General features: G+C 43.6%; 1 protein-coding gene across 2 annotated transcripts; it reads right to left on the reverse strand.

Moving 5' to 3' along the window:
• Positions 1-7,755: 7,755 nt before the first annotated feature.
• Positions 7,756-24,249, reverse strand: cnstb (consortin, connexin sorting protein b). Of its 2 annotated transcripts, XM_046298845.1 has the most exons (12): positions 23,991-24,249; positions 22,185-22,381; positions 21,889-22,081; positions 20,589-20,686; positions 18,878-18,908; positions 16,947-17,033; positions 16,722-16,836; positions 11,278-11,299; positions 11,065-11,158; positions 10,301-10,563; positions 8,305-8,449; positions 7,756-8,145 (listed from the first exon to the last, which is right to left on the reverse strand). In XM_046298845.1, exons 3-12 carry the CDS (start codon positions 21,974-21,976, stop codon positions 7,937-7,939), a joined length of 1,152 nt encoding a protein of 383 aa, XP_046154801.1. In that variant the 5' UTR covers positions 21,977-22,081; positions 22,185-22,381; positions 23,991-24,249; the 3' UTR covers positions 7,756-7,936. The 2 variants fall into 2 exon arrangements, with proteins under 2 accessions (XP_046154801.1, XP_046154802.1); XM_046298846.1 differs by having other exon boundaries at positions 21,889-22,378; positions 23,991-24,060.
• Between the last annotated feature and the right edge of the window lie 2,104 nt (positions 24,250-26,353).

The following is a 26,353-nucleotide window of genomic DNA, read 5'->3' on the forward strand; positions in this document are numbered from 1 at the left end:
CACTCTCTCTCTCCCAAAAGCTATGGGCCTTGGCACTCTCTCTCTCCCATAAGCTATGGGCCATGGCACTCTCTCTCTCCCATAAGCTATGGGCCATGACACTCTCTCTCTCCCATAAGCTATGGGCCTTGGCACTCTCTCTCTCCCATAAGCTATGGGCCATGACACTCTCTCTCTCCCATAAGCTATGGGCCTTGGCACTCTCTCTCTCCCATAAGTTATGTGCCTTGGCACTCTCTCTCTCCCGTAAGCTATGGGCCATGACACTCTCTCTCTCCCATAAGCTATGGGCCTTGGCACTCTCTCTCTCCCATAAGCTATGGGCCTTGGCACTCTCTCTCTCCCATAAGCTATGGGCCTTGGCACTCTCTCTCTCCCATAAGCTATGGGCCTTGGCACTCTCTCTCTCCCATAAGCTATGGGCCTTGGCACTCTCTCTCTCCCATAAGCTATGGGCCTTGGCACTCTCTCTCTCCCATAAGCTATGGGCCTTGGCACTCTCTCTCTCCCTCTGATTAGAATAATGCCTTTATTAATGCATTGTAGATTAAGCTTTCTGCCTTGTAAATGTAATCATTCATTTTACAAAGTAATGAAATACACTTGTATTTAGAATTCCATTCCCCAACATTTCTTGATAGCCTATTAACTCAACTATTTTTTATTTTACCTTTATTTAACTAGGCAAGTCAGTTAAGAACAAATTCTTATTTTCAAATTCAATGACGGCCTAGGAACAGTGGGTTAGATTTGTACCTTGTCAGCTCGGGGGTTTGAACCGGCAACCTTCCGGTTACTAGTCCAACAGTCTAACCACTAGGCTACCCTGCCACTATGGTCTCTTGCATGATGCTAAATCATCTTTATGGAGTCAGGTAAACATTTTAATAGGCTAATTGCATAGTCTTATTCCGGGTCGCTTATGAGATATTTATAATATCATATATATCCAATAATACCTCACTACAGTAAGTGGTGACCCCGACGTGATGCTCAGACCTCCAAACAATGTCATAAAGTGTGATTGAGTCATCACACTGGGCCTTGGTGCCTGCAAGTCGCCAGTCGCGAGTAATACCTGCTTTCATTCTTGCACTACGTGTACGTGTGTGTATGTTAATCAACTCATCATCACCTTATCAGAAGTCAAAAGTATACCATCATCTCCTTATATGATTCACATATTTTTGCTTTTGCCAACATATTATTATGGTCCATACATACTGATAGAGCAGAGTCTACTGTAATGTACTGCAGTACCCAGGACACAGCTACACAGTCAGCATATTCCTTACAAGCTTAATGCGCAGCGACAGTTTTCCAATTATCATTGGGGACAGGAGTACCTTGGGAGTCTGGACGAATGACAACTCAGGCCCACAGCTGTGAGAGGCTAACCAGATGCCTCCTTCCTCCCAGGTCTCAACAACAACAACACTCATTATAACTGGCACCACACAGTTGAGAACAACCAGTCCTTGTTGGCACATGATGGCCCATGAGTCTGCTTCGGAAACATCAGCCATGAATATTTCAACTTCAGTCCTCTAATAGCTCTGGCTTACCTGGAAACTGAGATCAAAGTTGTCCTGAATGCATGCACTGGTTAAAATACCCACGTTTACAGTGAATCATAGTAGTTGTCCTGAATGAATGCACTGGTTAAAACACCCACGTTTACAGTGAATCATAGTAGCTGTCCTGAATGCATGCACTGGTTAAAACACCCACGTTTACAGTGAATCATAGTAGCTGTCCTGAATGAATGCACTGGTTAAAACACCCACGTTTACAGTGAATCTTAGTAGTTGTCCTGAATGCATGCACTGGTTAAAACACCCACGTTTACAGTGAATCATAGTAGTTGTCCTGAATGCATGCACTGGTTAAAACACCCACGTTTACAGTGAATCATAGTAGTTGTCCTGAATGCATGCACTGGTTAAAACACCCACGTTTACAGTGAATCATAGTAGTTGTCCTGAATGCATGCACTGGTTAAAACACCCACGTTTACAGTGAATCATAGTAGTTGTCCTGAATGCATGCACTGGTTAAAACACCCACGTTTACAGTGAATCATAGTAGCTTAATAAAATAAGCATTTAGACTGATCATACAGTTTGGAGACATTTGCATTGTAAGACCAGTTTGCACTGTTACTGATCCCACAAGGCAGTGGGATCACTATTCATTCATAGAGTAATTGGTTTATTTATTAATTGATTAATTAATTCAGACTTAGTCATTATAAATCACATACAGTTATAACACCAACTGGGATTAAACTGCATTATGCACCCATTTAGTGTTTAAATATTAAGTTGTGTTGTTTACCCGTAGAAAACAACTACTGCGTGTGCATACTGCGTGTGCATACTGTGTGTGCATACTGTGAGTGCCTAGTCGTTTGAAGGCAACTGAAACCGTTGCCGCTGTAAATCATTATATAGTAGCCTAGTCAAACCATGACTAACATCAAATCTTTATTTTACTGGCAGCAGGTAGTATACACTTGCTTCTCTTTTCTGGTTAGGCTAGTGTACAACACGTATGGAGCGTCACTCTTGGAGGCGTGGTTCAGACCTCCCTCCAGCCACTGTCTGCTCTGTCCAGCCAAGGCCCATTTCAGAGACCCACTGGGACCTTCGGCACTCTGAGCCTCTTCCACCACAAACTGCCTGTTAAAACCAGAGGCTCCGAATATGATAATTTTGTCAGGCCTGGCAGAGGTTACAGTCAACATTGTGCACTAATGCCTATTTACTCAGTGCAATGTGTAAATGGATCTGGGGCAGGGCAGACTACTCTAAATCTCCCCTAGTATTGACTTGTGTTGTGATGTCAACCAATGCAACTACTATAATTTCAACCAATGCATTCGGCATTACTACAATGGTAGGCAGAATATAGCCATAATGAAATACTACACCACATGGGTTGGCATAATCTGAAATAACTCAAACTTTGTCTGAAAACATATAAACTACGCAGAAGTCTTGTTTGAGTCGACTGAGCTGTAGTCCAAAGCTTAATAGTATGCAGTATAATTAATACTACATTGATATTTTTCTAGATTCATAGTGGCTGGTTGGGTTTCAAGGTTTACTGAGACATCTTGTGTCCAGTTGGTGATATTACATCTTGAGTGGAGGCACTGTGTGTAGGCTACAACGTCGCACAACTTATGCCAGTGTGAACTGTAATATAACATCAACATACCAAGTTTCCTTAATATAATGTATATTCCATCCATATATTCCATTCTACACCTGCATTGCTTGCTGTTTGGGGTTTTAGGCTGGGTTTCTGTACAGCACTTTGAGATATCAGCTGATGTACGAAGGGCTATATAAATCAATTTGATTTGATTTGATTGAGAAAACAAGTCAACAAAAATACGGCAACATTTAAACATGGATTGCATGATGCAACACAATAGTAAACAACATACGGTGAAAATTAGAGGCAACATTCATTGACATTACTCAACCACAACCATTTAGAGAGCATGGAAAGAGAAAACAATGTCAGAGGCAATAGATAGAACAGAAGTCTGGGACATTCCAATGGTAAACTGGGACTTCCTGTCTGATGTCCATCAAACACAGATTTGTGTGTGCTGTCTGTGCTGTCTGAACCAGCAGGAGAACACAACTGTCAGTCAACAAAGTACTGTGTGTCCTGGAGAACTACTGGGTCTAGATCAGGGTTCTCCAACTTTGGTCCCGGAGAGATACTGGGTCTAGATCAGGGTTCTCCAACTCTGGTCCTGGAGAGATACTAGGTCTAGATCAGGGTTCTCCAACTCTGGTCCTGGCGAGATACTGGTTCTAGATCAGGGTTCTCCAACTCTGGTCCTGGAGAGATACTGGGTCTAGATCAGGGTTCTCCAACTCTGGTCCTGGAGAGATATTGGGTCTAGATCAGGGTTCTCCAACTCTGGTCCTGGAGAGATACTGGATCTAGATCAGGGTTCTCCAACTCTGGTCCTGGAGAGATACTGGGTCGAGATCAGGGTTCTCCAACTCTGGTCCTGGATAGATACTGTGTCGAGATCAGGGTTCTCCAACTCTGGTCCTGGAGAAATACTGGGTCTAGATCAGGGTTCTCCAACTCTGGTCCTGGAGAGATACTGGGTCGGGATCAGGGTTCTCCAACTCTGGTCCTGGAGAGATACTGGGTCGAGATCAGGGTTCTCCAACTCTGGTCCTGGAGAGATACTGGGTCGAGATCAGGGTTCTCCAACTCTGGTCCTGGAGAGATACTGGGTCGAGATCAGGGTTCTCCAACTCTGGTCCTGGATAGATACTGTGTCGAGATCAGGGTTCTCCAACTCTGGTCCTGGAGAAATACTGGGTCTAGATCAGGGTTCTCCAACTCTGGTCCTGGAGAGATACTGGGTCGAGATCAGGGTTCTCCAACTCTGGTCCTGGAGAGATACTGGGTCGAGATCAGGGTTCTCCAACTCTGGTCCTGGAGAGATACTGGGTCGAGATCAGGGTTCTCCAACTCTGGTCCTGGAGAGATACTGGGTCGAGATCAGGGTTCTCCAACTCTGGTCCTGTAGAGATACTGGGTCTAGATCAGGGTTCTCCATCTCTGGTCCTGGAGAGATACTGGGTCGAGATCAGGGTTCTCCAACTCTGGTCCTGGAAAGATACTGGGTCTAGATCAGGGTTCTCCAACTCTGGTCCTGGAGAGATACTGGGTCTACATCATGGTCCTGGAGAGATACTGTGTGTGCATGATTTTGATCCAGCCTTGCAATATAGTCTTCAGAATGGACCACAGTTAGCAGAATCAGGTGTTACTGCTGGGCTGGAATGAAAGCCTGCACACCCACTAGATCTCTGATTTGGAGATCCTTGATGTACAGTAAGATATACGTAAACAACGTCTATTCATGAAAGAAAGGGAATGGAATTGTATTGAATACATGAAGATATACTCATGGTATAAAATACAAACAAAGGACTGTACGGATACATGAGCAGCACAACTAGACAAAAGTGCCTGAGATGTTGAGTAATCCATACAGTACTGAATGTCATGACTACATTCAAATGCATTACTGTATGAACATTGACCTTAGTTCATATTGTCATACCAAGAGCCATACATACGGTATCTATCATGCATATTTCTATTAATATCATTACTCGGTTATCAGCAAATTTCTTCACAATGTGCCAATTCCAGAGAGCCGTTCTTCACAAATGTGAACTTTCATTTGCAGTGGTCAACAACCATGAGTTCCTTCGGGGGAATGTAGGAGTAATTCCAAACCCAAGTCTCCACGTACAAAAACATCTGGATGTACAACACGTAGGCTACATTTGACAAGTCAAGGAGTCAAGGAGACAAGTCAAGGACTCGGGGCAACAAGTCGAGGAGGAAGTGTCCTTTCAATCCCCAACAAGTCTTTGTTTTTTAATAGCATACTGTACCCCAAGTTTTACTATGAGGCTCTCAAATCCAGATAAACATATTTACTGTTTATCGAATTGTATCTGTTCTTCAGATAAACATATTTTCTAATGAAAAATTTGAACTGGAATATACAGGTAACTACCAAGATAAAGGAAAAACATGAGTAAATGAGGGATACAAAGGATATTGACAGCAGGTGCTTCCACACGGGTGTGGTTCCTGAGTTAATTAAGCAATTAACTTCCCATCCTGCTTAGGGTCATGTATAAAAATGCCGTTGCCCACTATTTAGGGATCTAAGTGCTTCCACACAGTGTGTTTCCTGAGTTAATTAAGCAATTATCATCCCATCGTTCTGTCTGTCTGTCTGTCTGTCTGTCTGTCTGTCTGTCTGTCTGTCTGTCTGTCTGTCTGTCTGTCTGTCTGTCTGTCTGTCTGTCTGTCTGTCTGTCTGTCTGTCTTATTTCAGGCCCACAGAACAACAATGACCTTATGACCTTGACTGCTACAGTAGGTAGGTTCTTCTGTATGTTTAGTCCATAGACTGCTACAGTAGGTAGGTTCTTCTGTATGTTTAGTCCATAGACTGCTACAGTAGGTAGGTTCTTCTGTATGTTTAGTCCATAGACTGCTACAGTAGGTAGGTTCTTCTGTATGTTTAGTCCATAGACTGCTACAGTAGGTAGGTTCTTCTGTATGTTTAGTCCATAGACTGCTACAGTAGGTAGGTTCTTCTGTATGTTTAGTCCATAGACTGCTACAGTAGGTAGGTTCTTCTGTATGTTTAGTCCATAGACTGCTACAGTAGGTAGGTTCTTCTGTATGTTTAGTCCATAGACTGCTACAGTAGGTAGGTTCTTCTGTATGTTGAGTCCATAGACTGCTACAGTAGGTAGGTTCTTCTGTATGTTTAGTCCATAGACTGCTACAGTAGGTAGGTTCTTCTGTATGTTTAGTCCATAGACTGCTACAGTAGGTAGGTTCTTCTGTATGTTTAGTCCATAGACTTAGTAGGTAGGTTCTTCTGTATGTTTAGTCCATAGACTGTTACAGTAGGTAGGTTCTTCTGTATGTTTAGTCCATAGACTGTTACAGTAGGTAGGTTCTTCTGTATGTTTAGTCCATAGACTGCTACAGTAGGTAGGTTCTTCTGTATGTTTAGTCCATAGACTGCTACAGTAGGTAGGTTCTTCTGTATGTTGAGTCCATAGACTGCTACAGTAGGTAGGTTCTTCTGTATGTTTAGTCCATAGACTGCTACAGTAGGTAGGTTCTTCTGTATGTTTAGTCCATAGACTGCTACAGTAGGTAGGTTCTTCTGTATGTTGAGTCCATAGACTGCTACAGTAGGTAGGTTCTTCTGTATGTTTAGTCCATAGACTGCTACAGTAGGTAGGTTCTTCTGTATGTTGAGTCCATAGACTGCTACAGTAGGTAGGTTCTTCTGTATGTTTAGTCCATAGACTGCTACAGTAGGTAGGTTCTTCTGTATGTTTAGTCCATAGACTGCTACAGTAGGTAGGTTCTTCTGTATGTTGAGTCCATAGACTGCTACAGTAGGTAGGTTCTTCTGTATGTTTAGTCCATAGACTGCTACAGTAGGTAGGTTCTTCTGTATGTTTAGTCCATAGACTGTTACAGTGGGCTACTGAGTCTACATCGTCTGCAGCAGTAGGTAAGTGACTGTATATCCTGACTGCAGTAGTAGTCCTGACTGTATGTCCTGACTGCAGCAGTAAGTGACTGTATATCCTGACTGCAGCAGTAAGTGACTGTATATCCTGACTGCAGCAGTAAGTGACTGTATATCCTGACTGCAGCAGTAAGTGACTGTATATCCTGACTGCAGCAGTAAGTGACTGTATATCCTGACTGCAGCAGTAAGTGACTGTATATCCTGACTGCAGCAGTAAGTGACTGTATATCCTGACTGCAGCAGTAAGTGACTGTATATCCTGACTGCAGCAGTAAGTGACTGTATATCCTGACTGCAGCAGTAAGTGACTGTATATCCTGACTGCAGCAGTAAGTGACTGTATATCCTGACTGCAGCAGTAAGTGACTGTATATCCTGACTGCAGCAGTAAGTGACTGTATATCCTGACTGCAGCAGTAAGTGACTGTATATCCTGACTGCAGCAGTAAGTGACTGTATATCCTGACTGCAGCAGTAAGTGACTGTATATCCTGACTGCAGCAGTAAGTGACTGTATATCCTGACTGCAGCAGTAAGTGACTGTATATCCTGACTGCAGCAGTAAGTGACTGTATATCCTGACTGCAGCAGTAAGTGACTGTATATCCTGACTGCAGCAGTAAGTGACTGTATGTCCTGACTGCAGTGGTAGTCCTGACTGTATGTCCTGACTGCAGAGGTAAGTGACTGTATGTCCTGACTGCAGTGGTAGTCCTGACTGTATGTCCTGACTGCAGAGGTAAGTGACTGTATATCCTGACTGCAGCAGTAAGTGACTGTATGTCCTGACTGCAGTAGTAGTCCTGACTATGATCGTATGGGCATCCAGTGGCTTAACCTATCCAGGAAGCGTTGTACGTGCACAACGTAAAAGTCTATGTTGTGAGAGAAATCAATGCAGATGCTACTGTATGTGTCCGCTAGAGTGCAGTACAGAGCCGTCCCGCCCAGACTGATCACCACGGTTACCAGGCACAACAACAGCAGGATCAAACACGAGTCTCCGCCCACCTCGTCTGCACAGAGAAAAAAACATACTAATTCATATTTTGAACAAGATAATATATAATATATATATATATACACACACTCACTATTGTCAGTCGCTCTGGATAAGAGAGTCCACTAAAACATACGTGTGAGAAGACAGAGGTTGTTTTTGGGCTGATCCATACCTGGTTCCATGCCGTCCTCTGGCTGGCTGAAGTGCACCTTTCGTTTGGAGTTGCGTTTGGCTGCATCGGGACCCTCGGGGGGCAGGCCATCTAAAGATGCCCTCCTCCTCTTTAGAATGGACACCAGGCCATCTGCTGAGGAGCTCTGGATGGGAGCAGAGTGCTGGGAGTCAGAGATATTATTACAGGGAATAGATGGAAAATAAAAGGCTATATCTGAAATGGCATGTTCCCTATTTACAGAGCTACATTTGACCAGCTCAATAGGGCCACCTAGAGGTGAAATGATGTGTATGTTTGCACAACAAACTGCAATGATGCACAGATGTAGGATTTGATCACCTTGCTGTTGCAGGAAACGCAAACTGTATTCAAGGTCTATAAAAGGTTGTAATGTTTTTGTCATTTGAGGACGTCATTGTCACAACCATTGACTGATTTATCGAACAGGACCTGTATGTGAGCTATTTGTTCTACAGGCGTCTATTGTGGCCCTTTAATGACATCATAGCCTCTGTGTCCTGTCCTCAAATCTCACTGAGTTCCACCCATGGCCACGTTGCTTGGTGTGGCACAGAACATGGAATGAAGTAACAAACACAGCCAACTCCGATTACAGACCCAGCTCCTCTGCCAAGACTTCTCTGGGCTCCCTTGAGCCTGTCCAGGGCTGTGTGTCAATCCAAAAATGTGTGTCCCCTCCCAAACAAGAGACAGAGACAGAGAGAACAGGCAGAGACAGAGACAGAGAGGGAAGAGACAGAGAGAACAGGCAGAGACAGAGACAGAGAGGGAAGAGACAGAGAGAACAGGCAGAGACAGAGAGGGAAGAGACAGAGAGAACAGGCAGAGACAGAGAGGGAAGAGACAGAGAGAAGTGAGAGACGGAGAGAAGTGAGAGAGAGAAGTGAGAGACAGAGAGAGAAGAGACAGAGAGAACAGGCAGAGACAGAGACGGAGAGAGACAGAGAGAAGTGAGAGACAGAGAGAGAAGAGACAGAGAGAAGTGAGAGACAGAGAGGGAAGAGACAGAGAGAAGTGAGAGACAGAGAGAGAAGAGACAGAGAGAAGTGAGAGACAGAGAGAGAAGAGACAGAGAGAAGTGAGAGACAGAGAGGGAAGAGACAGAGAGAACAGGCAGAGACAGAGAGGGAAGAGACAGAGAGAAGTGAGAGACAGAGAGAGAAGAGACAGAGAGAAGTGAGAGACAGAGAGAGAAGAGACAGAGAGAAGTGAGAGACAGAGAGAGAAGAGACAGAGAGAAGTGAGAGACAGAGAGAGAAGAGACAGAGAGAAGTGAGAGACAGAGAGAGAAGAGACAGAGAGAACAGGCAGAGACAGAGACGGAGAGAGACAGAGAGAAGTGAGAGACAGAGAGAGAAGAGACAGAGAGAAGTGAGAGACAGAGAGGGAAGAGACAGAGAGAAGTGAGAGACAGAGAGAGAAGAGACAGAGAGAAGTGAGAGACAGAGAGGGAAGAGACAGAGAGAAGTGAGAGACAGAGAGAGAAGAGACAGAGAGAAGTGAGAGACAGAGAGGGAAGAGACAGAGAGAACAGGCAGAGACAGAGACAGAGAGAGAAGAGACAGAGAGAAGTGAGAGACAGAGAGAGAAGAGACAGAGAGAAGTGAGAGACAGAGAGGGAAGAGACAGAGAGAACAGGCAGAGACAGAGACAGAGAGAGAAGAGACAGAGAGAAGTGAGAGACAGAGAGGGAAGAGACAGAGAGAACAGGCAGAGACAGAGACAGAGAGAGAAGAGACAGAGAGAACAGGCAGAGACAGAGAGGGAAGAGACAGAGAGAAGTGAGAGACAGAGAGAGAAGAGACAGAGAGAAGTGAGAGACAGAGAGAGAAGAGACAGAGAGAACAGGCAGAGACAGAGAGGGAAGAGACAGAGAGAAGTGAGAGACAGAGAGGGAAGAGACAGAGAGAAGTGAGAGACGGAGAGAGGAGGCGGTAAACATGAGGCCGTTAATGTCTCAGTGTTTCCTCACCTCCTCCACTTGAGACAGTTTGTCCAGGTCTTCGGCTGAAGCTTGGGGAACCCCCACTGGCCACTCCACCACCTGCACCTCCTCTTCTGGACTCTCCTCAAACACCTCCTCTTCATCCACCCCCTGCCCTTCCTCCTCCAACTCTTCCTTTCCTCGCTCTCCCTCCTCTCCTCCCTCCTCCTCAGCCATGTCAGGGACAGCTCCTGTTGACGTGGTCTCCTTAACATCCTCCTCACTCTGTCTTACAGGGTTGTTGACTCTGACTGCAGAGACAAGAGAAGTGTTGCTTAAAGCACGGACACAACGGTAGCGTTTGCCAGCCAAGAGTACTCAGCACCTCTAAACAGAGTGTCGGACGTAATTTGCAAATCGAGTGCAAACCGGTTCTACATGTAGAATCACGCAAAAACGGCATCAGTTAGACGGCCACCGGCAGAGTGGTCAAACACACACGTCGAACGGACGGTGAGAAGATCAGCAGATCGATTAAAGTACTACTGATCACCTGGCTTCACCATAGACAGACACACACACACACACACTAACACACTAAAAGTACTGTATATATAGCTGAGACAGTACGGAAGCATCATCTGGCATCAGATTCCATTTTATGAGCCCTTATTGATTAGAACCAAACTACAGTCTGAGGCTTTCCAGTGAACGAAGAGGACGATATCATCAACCTCGTATTCACATCTCTAGGCTAAGTGGCCATACTATAATATTGATTTAGGAATTCATATGATGTGTTTTGTGTTGACCTTTTCCATGATGGGATGGTGACCTTTCTTTCTCTCTCCCATCACACTGCCCCCTGGTGTTGTGGCTGTCTTTCAGCACCGTGTCTGCCATGCTCTGGGGGAAATAACAACTCTATCATGAATGTCACACCACAAAAACACTCATCTTATGTGATAGATTAAGAAACATGATCAAAATGATGGTGTGTAGTGTACTGTTATGTATTTTCTTACCATTTTCGCACTAAGCATTGGTCTATTACGAGAGAGAGAGAGAGAGAGAGAGAGAGAGAGAGAGAGAGAGAGAGAGAGAGAGAGAGAGAGAGAGAGAGAGAGAGAGAGAGACAGGGACACAGAGACACAGAGACACAGTGAGAGAGACACAGAGACACAGTGAGAGACACAGAGAGAGACACAGAGAGAGACACAGAGAGAGACACAGAGAGAGACACAGACACAGAGAGAGAGAGACAGAGAGAGAGAGAGACACAGAGAGAGACACAGACACAGAGAGAGAGAGACAGAGAGAGAGAGAGAGACACAGAGAGAGACACAGAGAGAGAGAGTCAGAGAGAGACACAGAGAGAGACACAGAGAGAGACACAGAGAGAGACACAGAGAGAGACACAGAGAGAGACACAGAGAGAGACACAGACACAGAGAGAGAGAGACAGAGAGAGAGAGAGAGACACAGAGAGACACAGAGAGAGACACAGACACAGAGAGAGAGAGACAGAGAGAGAGAGAGAGACACAGAGAGAGACACAGAGAGAGAGAGTCAGAGAGAGACACAGAGAGAGAGAGTCAGAGACACAGAGAGAGAGAGTCAGAGACACAGAGAGAGACACAGAGAGAGACACAGAGAGAGACACAGAGAGAGAGACACAGAGAGAGAGAGAGAGACACAGAGAGAGACACAGAGAGAGAGAGAGAGACACAGAGAGAGACACAGAGAGAGACACAGAGAGACACAGAGAGAGAGACACAGAGAGAGAGAGAGAGAGACACAGAGAGAGACACAGAGAGAGAGAGTCAGAGAGAGAGAGAGAGACACAGAGAGAGACACAGAGAGAGACACAGAGAGAGACACAGAGAGAGAGTCAGATTGGGTAAACTGATGTTTTGAAGCCATTTGATTTTAAAATGTTAAAGCTAACATGACCGGAGGCCACTACAGCAAGTTGGTGTCTGGCATCCAGCTGAATCAATCTACCACAAGCTACTGGATCGTTGAACCAATTAAGTGCCTTTTCCGTTGTGTAACTCATAAAAAGAGTTTGAATAAAAAAAAACATTTTCCCATCTCAAAAAATAAAGTAACGGGGTTGACAATTTCGTCTTACTGTAAATCAGTCATAAATCCCCATGTGCTTGTTGTGTGCAACAGGGAGGGGCAATTGAATGCAAGCTTCACAAAACGAAAACATTTTGAAAAAATGTCTTGCCTGTCTATCTCTGGGTAACAGGGTTGGCGTGTTATGTTCGACCCGCTCAGTTTTACACCACAAAACACCAGAAAATGGTCAAAAAGAGTCAAACCAGATCACCTGCTTTTACACTATGATTAGATGTTCAACATTTCTTTAGAAAAAAAAACATTTAAAAAGGAAGAGTCACAATATTAAAAAGATAGTTCAGTTCACGTAAGAGGGTTGAACTTAAAATGAGAGCCAGGTTGTTGTTGTTTTTTACCTTAAAATTAATCACATGAAGTAAATAATTATCTTCAGAAATGACTAGGGCTTTACAATGATGGTGAAAACTTGGAGAAATGTTGAGGTTACATGGGTTAAAATCTTCCTAAAAGTCACATGGGATATAGGACATAGGATATAGGACATAGGATATAGGACATAGGATATAGGACATAGGACATAGGACATAGGATATAGGACATAGGATATAAGATATAGGACATAGGATATAGGACATAGGATATAGGACATAGGATATAGGACATAGGACATAGGATGCACAGAGGGACAATTTTGACACTTTAGCAAGTCTTTATTCATATTCAAAAATCAGATTTATCGAATTTTCCAAAAGGTCTATATTAAAGGGCACTTCATTTAATAAGACAGGCTTTTAAAATGCAATAATTGTGTACAATTCCTACTTGAAATACCAAAGGTAAGCAAAAAGGCACTCATTTCATGGAACGCCCCTACGAACACACCAAGCGACATGGGCGGGGTTCTGTGACTGAAAACATATCTGAGTCTATAGCTTAGTAGAGTAAGTAAGTCAGTCAATCACGGATTACAAAAAGAAAACCAGTCCAGTCACGGACCAGGATGTCTTTCTCCCAGGCAGACTAAATAACTTTTTTGCCCGCTTTGAGGACAATACAGTGCCACTGACACGGCCCGCAACTAAAACATGCAGACTCTCCTTCACTGCAGCCGACGTGAGGAAAACATTTAAACGTGTCAACCCTCGCAAGGCTGCAGGCCCAGACGGCATCCCCAGCCACACCAGAGCATGCGCAGACCAGCTGGCTGGTGTGTTTACGGACATATTCAATCAATCCCTATCCCAGTCTGTTGTTCCCACATGCTTCAAGAGGGCCACCATTGTTCCTGTTCCCAAGAAAGCTAAGGTAACTGAGCTAAACGACTACCGCCCCGTAGCACTCACTTCCGTCATCATGAAGTGCTTTGAGAGACGAGTCAAGGACCATATCACCTCCACCCTACCTGACACCCTAGACCCACTCCAATTTGCTTACCGCCCAAATAGGTCCACAGACGATGCAATCTCAACCACACTGCACACTGCCCTAACCCATCTGGACAAGAGGAATACCTATGTGAGAATGCTGTTCATCGACTACAGCTCGGCATTTAACACCATAGTGCCCTCCAAGCTCGTCATCAAGCTCGAGACCGTGGGTCTCGACCCCGCCCTGTGCAACTGGGTACTGGACTTCCTGACGGGCCGCCCACAGGTTGTGAGGGTAGGCAACAACATTTCCACCCCGCTGATCCTCAACACTGGGGCCCCACAAGGGTGCGTTCTGAGCCTTCTCCTGTACTCCCTGTTCACCCACGACTGCGTGGCCACGCACGCCTCCAACTCAATCATCAAGTTTGCGGACAACACAACAGTGGTAGGCTTGATTACCAACAACAACGAGACGGCCTACAGGGAGGAGGTGAGGGCCCTCGGAGTGTGGTGTCAGGAAAATAACCTCACACTCAACGTCAACAAAACTAAGGAGATGATTGTGGACTTCAGGAAACAGCAGAGGGAACACCCCCCTATCCACATTGATGGAACAGTAGTGGAGAGGGTAGTAAGTTTTAAGTTCCTCGGTGTACACATCACAGACAAACTGAATTGGTCCAACCACACAGACAGCATCGTGAAGAAGGCGCAGCAGCGCCTCTTCAACCTCAGGAGGCTGAAGAAATTCGGCTTATCACCAAAAGCACTCACAAACTTCTACAGATGCACAATCGAGAGCATCCTGTCAGGCTGTATCACCGCCTGGTACGGCAACTGCTCCGCCCACAACCGTAAGGCTCTCCAGAGGGTAGTGAGGTCTGCACAATGCATCACCGGGGGCAAACTACCTGCCCTCCAGGACACCTACACCACCCGATGTCACAGGAAGGCCATAAAGATCATCAAGGACAACAACCACCCAAGCCACTGCCTGTTCACCCCGCTATCATCCAGAAGGCGAGGTCAGTACAGGTGCATCAAAGCTGGGACGAGAGACTGAAAAACAGCTTCTATCTCAAGGCCATCAGACTGTTAAACAGCCACCACTAACATTGAGCGGCTGCTGCCAACACACTGACTCAACTCCAGCCACTTTAATAATGGGAATTGATGGGAAATTATGTAAAATATATCACTAGTCACTTTAAACAATGCTACCTAATATAATGTTTACATACCCTACATTATTCATCTCATATGTATATACTGTACTCTATATCACCTACTGCATCTTTATGTAATACATGTATCACTAGCCACTTTAACTATGCCACTTTGTTTACATACTCATCTCATATGTATATACTGCACTCAATACCATCTACTGTATCTTGCCTATGCCGCTCTGTACCATCACTCATTCATATATCTTTATGTACATATTCTTTATCCCCTTACACTTGTGTCTATAAGGTAGTAGTTTTGGAATTGTTAGCTAGATTACTTGTTGGTTATTACTGCATTGTCGGAACTAGAAGCACAAGCATTTCGCTACACTCGCATTAACATCTGCTAACCATGTGTATGTGACAAATAAAATGTGATTTGATTTGATTAAATGAGCATTAGTTAATTAAGGTGTGGTTTCATGTCTAGACAAGAATCACTAGCGTGGGATGCTTATAATCAACATTCAAATATAGGGTATGATCTCACATATTTTGACTTTTGCTAATAAATCAAATGAAAATGAACAAATGAAAATATACATTTAAATGCAGACCGTGTTTGTTGTTCAGATTCCTTTGGTCCCTGTATGGAGCGGTAGTATTGTGGGTGGTGACAGACTGTGGTCCCTGTATGGAGCGGTAGTATTGTGGGTGGTGACAGACTGTGGTCCCTGTATGGAGCGGTAGTATTGTGGGTGGTGACAGACTGTGGTCCCTGTATGGAGCGGTAGTATTGTGGGTGGTGACAGACTGTGGTCCCTGTATGGAGCGGTAGTATTGTGGGTGGTGACAGACTGTGGTCCCTGTATGGAGCGGTAGTATTGTGGGTGGTGACAGACTGTGGTCCCTGTATGGAGCGGTAGTATTGTGGGTGGTGACAGACTGTGGTCCCTGTATGGAGCGGTAGTATTGTGGGTGGTGACAGACTGTGGTCCCTGTATGGAGCGGTAGTATTGTGGGTGGTGACAGACTGTGGTCCCTGTATGGAGCGGTAGTATTGTGGGTGGTGACAGACTGTGGTCCCTGTATGGAGCGGTAGTATTGTGGGTGGTGACAGACTGTGGTCCCTGTATGGAGCGGTAGTATTGTGGGTGGTGACAGACTGTGGTCCCTGTATGGAGCGGTAGTATTGTGGGTGGTGACAGACTGTGGTCCCTGTATGGAGCGGTAGTATTGTGGGTGGTGACAGACTGTGGTCCCTGTATGGAGCGGTAGTATTGTGGGTGGTGACAGACTGTGGTCCCTGTATGGAGCGGTAGTATTGTGGGTGGTGACAGACTGTGGTCCCTGTATGGAGCGGTAGTATTGTGGGTGGTGACAGACTGTGGTCCCTGTATGGAGCGGTAGTATTGTGGGTGGTGACAGACTGTGGTCCCTGTATGGAGCGGTAGTATTGTGGGTGGTGACAGACTGTGGTCCCTGTATGGAGCGGTAGTATTGTGGGTGGTGACAGACTGTGGTCCCTGTATGGAGCGGTAGTATTGTGGGTGGTGACAGACTGTGGTCCCTGTATGGAGCGGTAGTATTGTGGGTGGTGACAGACTGTGGTCCCTGTATGGAGCGGTAGTATTGTGGGTGGTGACAGACTGTGGTCCCTGTATGGAGCGGTAGTATTGTGGGTGGTGACAGACTGTGACAAACTAAGGTAAATAGGCATGATTTGCTTTCCCTTCTACTGACACAATCAGTAACACTGCTGCAACTAACTGTCCAAGTGATTGTGCATTTAGTCCCAGTTCTAGAACAGCACTATAACACATCAGTAAGTATCTAGCTCACCTCTGGTGCGTCCTGCAGATCTGGCTCAGCATTTCTATGTGTTCCTGTCCAGTGCTGTTGGTCTCAGCTGGGGAGGTGCTCACTGCTACTCTGTTACGCTCTCTCCACTGGCTCTCTGAAAGCACACAGAACACACAGGTTATGATTAACACACACACACACAGTGCAATTGGAAGAATGACAGGCTGCAGTGACAGAACAGATGTGTGGAGTAGAGTGCAGTACCCCAGTCCTCCTGCAGGGCAGCAAGATTGGACAGGAGGCGCTCATGGTACAGTTTCTCCAGCTGCAGGAACTGCACAGCCCACTGGTCTGATAACCATTAGCAGTTAAGGAAACCAGATACCACAACAGCCAATAACAGCTGTCCCTGAGGCTGTCAACTCGGGATTCAAAAGACAGGATCATATTAACAAACTTGTGACAAATAAGCATCTGGTGTTTTGAAGATGACATAAATAAATACTGGAATTTTAAAGCTACTCCAGGACATGTTCTACTGCTCAATAAATAAAATATTTGACCAGAATATGTACTTTACTATTTTTCAGTCGACTGTGTTGGATTATTTCCAGTAGAACCCTTTTCTCTCCCCAGAACATCCACACCCGGTTCTCCCAGAAATCAACCACCACTATGGTTGCATCTTAGGGAATAGGGTGCCATTTGAGAAGCACACTATGTCTCTGGACATAGACACAAACCTTTCACATCCACACACAACTCTCTCTATACCTCCAGTTACCATGGTAACAGAGCAAACAGGGCGACAGAGTAGACTCCAGCTAGGAGACTCCAGAGGAAACAGACTGCAAGGGACAAAGGGAAATCCACCCGTGACAGAACAGGCCAAATACTAAGGACCTCGCCACACATGAAAATACCCCACCAATAGAAACTCAGAAACTAAACATCATATTCCGCTCTGCCCAGCACACTTGGAAACACGTTATCTTGGTTACCCAGAGGTCAAATTCTCTCGCAAATGTTTGTCATTTCCTATTTGTTTTCTGGGGAAAATGCCATTAACAATTGTGATAACCTTTGTGCAAAGGAAGGAAGCGAGGTCTCCTACCTCTCAAATGGAAATTTGAGGCCAAACCCCTTCCCCCTGCTAATTTCACCTGTGTTTATAATGGCCAAAAGAGACTCTTTGTTTTTATGCATTTTTACAATATAGACAATTTTGACTTTGTGTCTGTGGAATCTAGTAGAAACGGTTTATCATCTGCTGGGAAATCACTGCACAAGCACCGCCTTGGCCCAATCCAGATTCGTTCAAATAATCAATGAAGAAAACCCAAAACCAGGAACTGCTGCTGCTCGTAATCACATAGTTCTACGTGAGCCTTGACAGATTCTCGTTTGTCCACGTGAATCTGTCCATGGGAGATTAGGAAACACTGCAAAAAAAATGGTCCCTTTCCTTCAGCCAGTTGAATGGATCTTAAAGTAACATTATAAATACTGTCACCACAGTCCCCAGAGTGGCATCATAAATCACTGTCACCACAGTTGCCAGAGTGACATCATAAATCACTGTCACCACAGTTCCCAGAGTGACATCATAAATCACTGTCACCACAGTCCCCAGAGTGACATCATAAATCACTGTCACCACAGTTCCCAGAGTGACATCATAAATCACTGTCACCACAGTTCCCAGAGTGACATCATAAATCACTGTCACCACAGTTCCCAGAGTGACATCATAAATCCCTGGCACCACAGTTCCCAGAGTGACATCATAAATCACTGGCACCACGGTCCCCAGAGTGACATCATAAATCCCTGGCACCACAGTTCCCAGAGTGACATCCTAAATCACTGTCACCACAGTTCCCAGAGTGACATCATAAATCCCTGGCACCACAGTCCCCAGAGTGACATCCTAAATCATTGTCACCACAGTTCCCAGAGGGACATCATCCTAAATCACTGTCACCACAGTCCCCGGAGTGACATCATAATTCCCTGGCACCACAGTCCTCAGAGTGACATCATAAATCACTGTCACCACAGCCCTCAGAGTGACATCATAAATCACTGTCACCACAGTTCCCAAAGCTTCGAAAGAAACACACTGCAATTCAACAGCTCAATTAAAACAAAAGACATAGTGGAGATAAGTATTAGGAATGTGATGGCAAGGATACAGTCCTCATCCAGGGAGTAGGCCTCTGCTATCTGTGAAGAACGAGACAGAGAGAGAGAAAGAGTTAACATCTGGCAATGTTAACATATGTTTCACATGCCAATAAAGTCCTTAAATTGAAATTGAATTGAGAGAGGGGGGGGGGACATTACAAACCAACCTGCTTATTCTGTTACTTGGATAACTCACTCAGAATCAGACTTGTACGTATGTCGTGGCTTTACTTAAAAATATAATGTGCTCTCAATATGATACATAAAGGAAATACATACACTAGATAGTTTAATTTAGAAAGGTATTTTCTGAAGAAAATATTCTCGTGCTTGGGAATTAAGTATTGGAAGGTATAGGGAAAAAAAGACTCAAGATGGGACTCAGATGTCACGTGGTAAATAACAAGGCGTTGTGTGTCAGGTTCACTTATAACATGACGCGCAGCAGAACTCAAAACAACTCTGCCTGTCCCTGCCTCAACTCTGTAGAGCCACACACATACTCCAGATGCCATGAGATTTCCCATAGAGGTCAACGCCTGTTTACAAGGAGTTTACTTCTCTTGGCCAGTTATTCTGCCAATACTCCACTGATTGTACGAGTCTGATCACAGAGCAACTCTTTCTTCTGTATCAGTGTATAAGAGGCCTGTCCCAAATGGCACCCTGTTCCCTGTATAGAGCACTACTTTTGACCCAGGCCCATAGGGAATGACCATATGTAGGGAATAGAATGCCATTTGAGACGTAGCCCTTAGTGTTGCCGGTCCTTTCAATGGGGAGTCTAAATCATAGCTGGGTCTTTGTTCCATGATGATCAGAATTGGCAAAGACAGAAAACAACTACAAGGATATTACAGTACTATGGGGGCCAACGTAGTGACAGAATAAGATTAGAACAGTGTACAGAGAAAGTGCATCACCCATCATACCTTTAAAAATGTGCTTGTCTTGTCCTAGTGGCAATGAATTTGCTGATAACTACTTTAATGAGGGAAACAATTACATGTTGTTGTCTTACCTAGCTATCTTTAGATTAATACACTAACTCTAAATCACTCTGGATAAATGACTAAAATGTCAAATGTAATGATTACATTTCTTAAAGCTTGATTTATTCTCCCTACAAACGAAAACAAAACAGAACGGAAAGACAAGATGTTTCAGTGGCAAAAAATAGGTGACAGAAGAGGATGGTACAAAACACAATCGGCCCTTAGGACCAATCCACAGAGGACCAGAACTCAGAGGACCAATCCACAGAGGACCAATCCAGAGAGGACCAGAACTCAGAGGACCAATCCACAGAGGACCAATCCAGAGAGGACCAGAACTCAGAGGACCAATCCACAGAGGACCAGAACTCAGAGGACCAATCCACAGAGGACCAATCCAGAGAGGACCAGAACTCAGAGGACCAATCCACAGAGGACCAATCCACAGAGGACCAATCCACAGAGGCCCAGAACACAGAAGACCAAACCACAGAGGACCAACCAGAACACAGAGGACCAATCCACAGAGGACCAGAACACAGAGGACCAATCCACAGAGGACCAGAACACAGAGGACCAATCCCCAGAGGACCAAACACAGAGGACCAATCCACAGAGGACCAATCCACAGAGGACCAGAACACAGAGGACCAATCCACAGAGGACCAAAACACAGAGGACTGTGTAAGGGTGAAAAAACACATACACACACAAACACACACACCTGGTGTAGAGACTGTGGCAGCAGTGTGTGGTCATTGTGTTCTCCCAATGACTGTAGTGAGGCAAGCAGGTCAGGGCTGGGGCCTGGGTGACCTCTTCCTGAAAGCACACACAATGTCATGTGCAATACAAAGTTGATGAATAGAGATGCAGTAGAATGAATAGCTGTAACATTTGAACAGGGATGCAGTAGAATGTATAGGTGTAACAGTTTAAAAGGTATGCAGTAGAATGTATAGGTGTAACAGTTTAGAAGGTATGCAGTAGAATGTATAGGTGTAACAGTTTAAAAGGTATGCAGTTGAATGAATAGCTGTAACAGTTTAAAAGGTATGCAGTAGAATGTATAGCTGTAACAGTTTAAAAAGGTATGCAGTAGAATGTATAGGTGTAACAGTTTAAAAAGGTATGCAGTAGAATGTATGGCTGTAACAGTTTAAAAGGTATGCAGTTGAATGTATAGCTGTAACAGTTTAGAAGGTATGCAGTAGAATGTATAGCTGTAACAGTTTAAAAAGGTATGCAGTAGAATGTATAGCTGTAACAGTTTAAAAGGTATGCAGTAGAATGAATAGGTGTAACATTTTAAAAGGATATGAATGTAGCTGAATGTATAGCTGTAACAGTTTAAAAGGTATGCAGTAGAATGTATAGCTGTAACAGTTTAAAAGGTATGCAGTAGAATGTATAGCTGTAACAGTTTAAAAGGTATGCAGTAGAATGTATAGCTGTAACAGTTTAAAAGGTATGCAGTAGAATGAATATTTGTAACATTTTAAAAGGTATGCATTAGAATGTATAGGTGTAACATTTTAAAAGGTATGCAGTAGAATGTATAGGTGTAACATTTTAAAAGGTATGCAGTAGAATGTATAGCTGTAACATTTTAAAAGGTATGCAGTAGAATGAATAGGTGTAACATTTTAAAAGGTATGCAGTAGAATGTATAGGTGTAACAGTTTAAAAGGTATGCAGTAGAATGTATAGGTGTAACATTTTAAAAGGTATGCAGTAGAATGTATAGGTGTAACATTTTAAAAGGTATGCAGTAGAATGAATAGGTGTAACAGTTTAAAATAATCTGTTAGATTTTACCTTTTGAGGCTACTCTTAAGGTGTTATCATGGCAGCCATAAAGAGTGAGGACATTCTAGTGCTCTAGTAGCAAAGATACAATTTGTGCTTATCTTTTGAAACAGCTTGAGGTAGGTGACCCAGATATACTACACAGTAAATATGTCCCGTATACTACACATGAAGTACTGAACGAGAGGTGTGCTTTATGTGGAGTGCTAGGCTACCTGAGGCAGTTCCAGTGTTGGTTCTCTCCTCTCCCTGAGTAGTATCAGTGTCTGGGTCTCTGGAGGGGCTGCTGCTCTTGTTACCCATCCTCTCCTTCACGTTGTTGTTCTCCTCCAACTCAGTGGTTCCCAAACAGTGGCAGGGACGTGGCTGGCTGCCTTAGGGTTGCCACTTACTAGTATTGGATTCTGGCTAGAGATATTGATTTGGTTCAGGATTACTCTATGGGTCACAGAAAACTCCAAAAGCTTTAGGTCAGCTTAATAAAATGTGGGATCCAATGTTCTAGGTTTACCAGTTTGTTGTTGTTGTTGTTGCTGCAGTTTGGAAAATATGATTAGACGGTTGTATCATCAGTGAGTGGATAAGGTCTATTATTTCATCTCTTTGAATTCTGGTCTTCTTGTTGGGGTTGTTTGGGGCTCTCCCTGATCCTCGAAAACCCTTGACCAGCTCACCAAGGAGCTTATTCCTCTCCTCTTCAACACCCTGCTGGATATAAACAGATGTTATTGTGTTAGTATCCGCGTGTGTTTCCAACCCAGAGATAAACTGCATTATTTCCTTACTGACTGCACTCCTACTTGAGTTAGTGAGAAAACTCAATGTGCAGAAGAGTAGGAGTGAAATGCTAGTTATTTTGCTGAGTTAATCTTTTCTGAGAGAACTCTTTGTGTTACAAGCCTGACCTCCAGGGGACCCAACATAACAAAATAATCTTGGTTGGGGGCCACCTGGAGGTCGGGGGCCCCCCAGATTGCATATGGACACATCATAAGCAATGGCAACATGTGTAGAATTGCAGGGAGTTAGCTTTAAAAGAGAGAGAGAGAGAGAGAGAGAGAGAGAGAGAGAGAGAGAGAGAGAGAGAGAGAGAGAGAGAGAGAGAGAGAGAGAGAGAGAGAGAGAGACAGAGACAGAGACAGAGACAGAGACAGAGAGAAAGCCAGTTGACACAGTGTTTAATAAACAACCTCCATCATAAGACCTAGCCTACATTTATGCTGGAATGAATGACCAGAGAATATGGATGGAAAATGCACATGAGTGTCAGCTCGGAACACTTGGTGCCATGTTCACAGTCATGTGGATGTGAGCGGGTTTAGAACATAGAACTAGAAAATAGAATGTGACAGTTAGAACACAGCTTAGAGCAAGGAGGACTGACTCATATGGTGTGAATCCTGTCTACTGTGTAGTAGTGGCTGGCCTTTACCCTCCTATTATCAAACCACTGTGACTGAGCATTACTCATAGCTCTTACATAGATTTAAAGTGACAAAACTCACGGAACATTTGCACACCATTTCTCAACCATGTTTGTATCATCCAACCTAAAACTGACAAGACTACTGATTACAATTAACCTTTTTGATATATAGAGTAATATGTGAAACAGAAATGTTGTCATTTCAGAGGTCTATTTGGTCTTATTGGGTTATTTTTCTTGTAGTCATGTGTACTTTTATTTTGTGACGTTTGCAGGACCATGTATTTAAATTAAGGCTACTTCATGTCGCCAACCAATAGTGAAGAATTGATGCTGAAGCTGATGCGTTCTGCTTTCAAGTGCGTGCTCTGCTCGGTGCTGTCGAAATGATCAGTACAAGCCAAGCCTTTCATGTTGTTTCAATTCATGTAAATGCTGTTTAAGTCTACACAGTAACAGTAATAAACAGGATTCATGCGCTACAATATCGCAATTTACAGTATATATGTTCACCTAATTAACAAGTTCATGTTTATTATTCGGCAAGGAAGAGCAAACATTTCAGGCTAGTCCAATAAATGTTGCCGATTCAAAAAGCCATTAATGCGAAATTTAGGCTATAGCTTTATGGGCTAATATGCTGTCATAATTATACCCGAAGAGCACTCAATGATAACAACAGTACAAACACAACAGTACAAACTGTGGTAGTACAAACTGTGGTAGTACAACAGTACAAACTGTGGTAGTACAAACTGTGGTACAAACTGTGGTACAAACTGTGATAGTACAAACTGTGGTACAACGGTACAAACTGTGGTAGTACAAACTGTGGTACAACGGTACAAACTGTGGTAGGCTACCTCATCACGCGGATGTATGCATACTCACACATGCAGTATAATGTCCCGCGGTAGACAGCAGATACGTGGGTGACAATCACCACGGTCATCAACGGTCATACAACTCAATCCCTTCCATTCTGAACGCGATGTTGTAAAATGCACGTGATGCTATAATCGTGAGTGTCACCGTGGGTAGTGATTTTTAGAATCTGTCAACTAAAGGGATGTTCTCTGCCGATCCATGGTTGTTTACGATCTAATCCGGGAAATTTCTGTTGCAGCTCCTCATTGCAAAATATATCACTTTATTGTACAAACAACGGAGGCAATGGGGACATCTTCTGGCTGAACTCTTATATCCCTCACCGATTGGCCTGCAGTAACTGTAACTAGAGGAATGGATTTATGGGCTTGCATGTGTTTTTTTGCCCAGTATTTACAAAATGTGGGAAAGTATTGTGTAAAAGGCATCTCCTTAGAAACCGTATATAACAAACAATATATATTAGAGAGCTTTGGTATCATTCTCATGGAAATCTTATTCAATATCTGACACTTGATATTGCACTGGTGTATCATCAGTAAAGTAACTGAGTCCGTGTTCTTCTAGCCTACTCCTATATGCATGTGCTTGATACCTCTGGGGTCCTCTGTGCAGGTTTCCATTATAATTAAATGGTCAAAATGTATTTGAATAATCCCATGGGTAACTTACTATTTAAAAAGATGCATAGCCTTCGTCTGTGTACATGTAGAAAATATTTCTAGAAATGGTGATTCAAAGTGTGAAATCCAACAGTCACAGTGTTGAGAATCCTTTGTAACAACGTGGGGGCACATCCAACACAGGCAGCTCAGTAGTATTAACCCTCTGAATGACCCTTATCATATACTGTACGTCTGTCCTTTCTAGATATAGTTGCCCTGTTCACATCTGCATTGGTATTTTCATGGAGACTTCAAATGAGTCCTAAATGATGGGTGAAGTAGATCTGTGTGTGTGGGGGGGGGGGGTCTGACTTTGTAATGGGCTACCTTTAATAGTGAACTCTGGCTGACTGGGCATCCTCATTACCTTCCCACTGGAAAACAGCCGTAGCGACAGAAGCTAATGGCTAAGCTGTTGCATCATGTTACAATAATGTACCTTAAAGACCCAGCACTGCTAAAAAAAATGTGATGTTCCTGTGTTTTATATACATATCCACACTAACAGGTTGAAATAATATTGTAAAATTGTAAATTATGATAATATCCTTTTGGTTTAAGAGCTGTTTGAAAAGACGCCTGAAATTCCAGCCTGTTTTGGTGGGATGGTCTTTTGGCCTGCCTGGTGACATCACCAGGCTGTAAATTAGTTATTTGACCAATAAGAAAGATAGTCCAAACCTCTCTGCCAATAAAAGCTAGTTTTCAGTTTCCCACTCAGACAGTCCTAGCAAAATTCTTTCTTGAGAAATTTATTTTTTCTAAAAATCTAATCACATTCCTTAAATACAATAGAGCACCACACAAGAAGGTCTTAATACCCATAAAACCTAGCGGTCAAACATGGAAATGGTTCCAATCATTTTTCCACCATTCATTTTTCCCATAGGGTATATTTGAAACACTAAAATAAGGACTGTGTTTGGTGTAGACTTCCCCTGGCTTGACGTTTTGACAACCATGTAAATCTCTCTCTGGGACAAGGTAACTTTTATCAATATATCTGGCTTTATTTTCTCTCAGATTCAAACATGCTAATTAGTATCGAAATAAACATCATGCAAGACTACAAATACCTGTAAGCTCCTGCACATCATCTCTAGCTGACTCTTTTGCTAACAGGTATTGTGTCAATTTAAAACTTGCACAAGACAATTCACAAAATTGTCAATTTAAAGACATTTAGCCAATTTATTAATTACTAAATTTAGCTAACATTTGAAAGTTAATCCTGAGATTCTGTCCTTTGCCTCGATTCAGCAGTCTAATCCAGATCATCATGGCATTTGTACAGTAGTTTTTTATGATTGCCACATTAGCAACTAATCAGCATTTTATATTGAGGTGTTAAATGCAGGCGAATATATTGAATAAAGCCACCTTATCCTAGAGAGTTTTACATGGTTATCAAAATGTCACGCCTAAATTAAAAAGGAAATAGTAACACAATAAAAACAATAACGAGGCTTTATACAAGAAGAACCAGTAGTGAGTCAATGTGCAGGGGTACTTTATACAAGAAGAACCAGTAGTGAGTCAATGTGCAGGGGTACTTTATACAAGAAGAACCAGTAGTGAGTCAATGTGCAGGGGTACTTTATACAAGAAGAACCAGTAGTGAGTCAATGTGCAGGGGTACTTTATACAAGAAGAACCAGTAGTGAGTCAATGTGCAGGGGTACTTTATACAAGAAGAACCAG

The sequence above is a fragment of the Oncorhynchus gorbuscha genome, linkage group LG14 (assembly GCF_021184085.1).
Source record: "Oncorhynchus gorbuscha isolate QuinsamMale2020 ecotype Even-year linkage group LG14, OgorEven_v1.0, whole genome shotgun sequence".
NCBI classification, from domain to species: domain Eukaryota; kingdom Metazoa; phylum Chordata; class Actinopteri; order Salmoniformes; family Salmonidae; genus Oncorhynchus; species Oncorhynchus gorbuscha.

Bases quoted from the DNA above. Each gene is read 5' to 3' on its own strand.
- cnstb (XM_046298845.1), bottom strand. From the start codon at position 21,976: ATGGGTAACAAGAGCAGCAGCCCCTCCAGAGACCCAGACACTGATACT. The intron at 18,909-20,588 runs GTGTGTGTGTTT...CGTTCTTCACAG, and splicing joins TGCCACAGTCTCTACACCAG to ATAGCAGAGGCCTACTCCCT. The intron at 11,300-16,721 runs GTGAGCTAGATA...CTCTCGTAATAG, and splicing joins ATCTGCAGGACGCACCAGAG to ACCAATGCTTAGTGCGAAAA.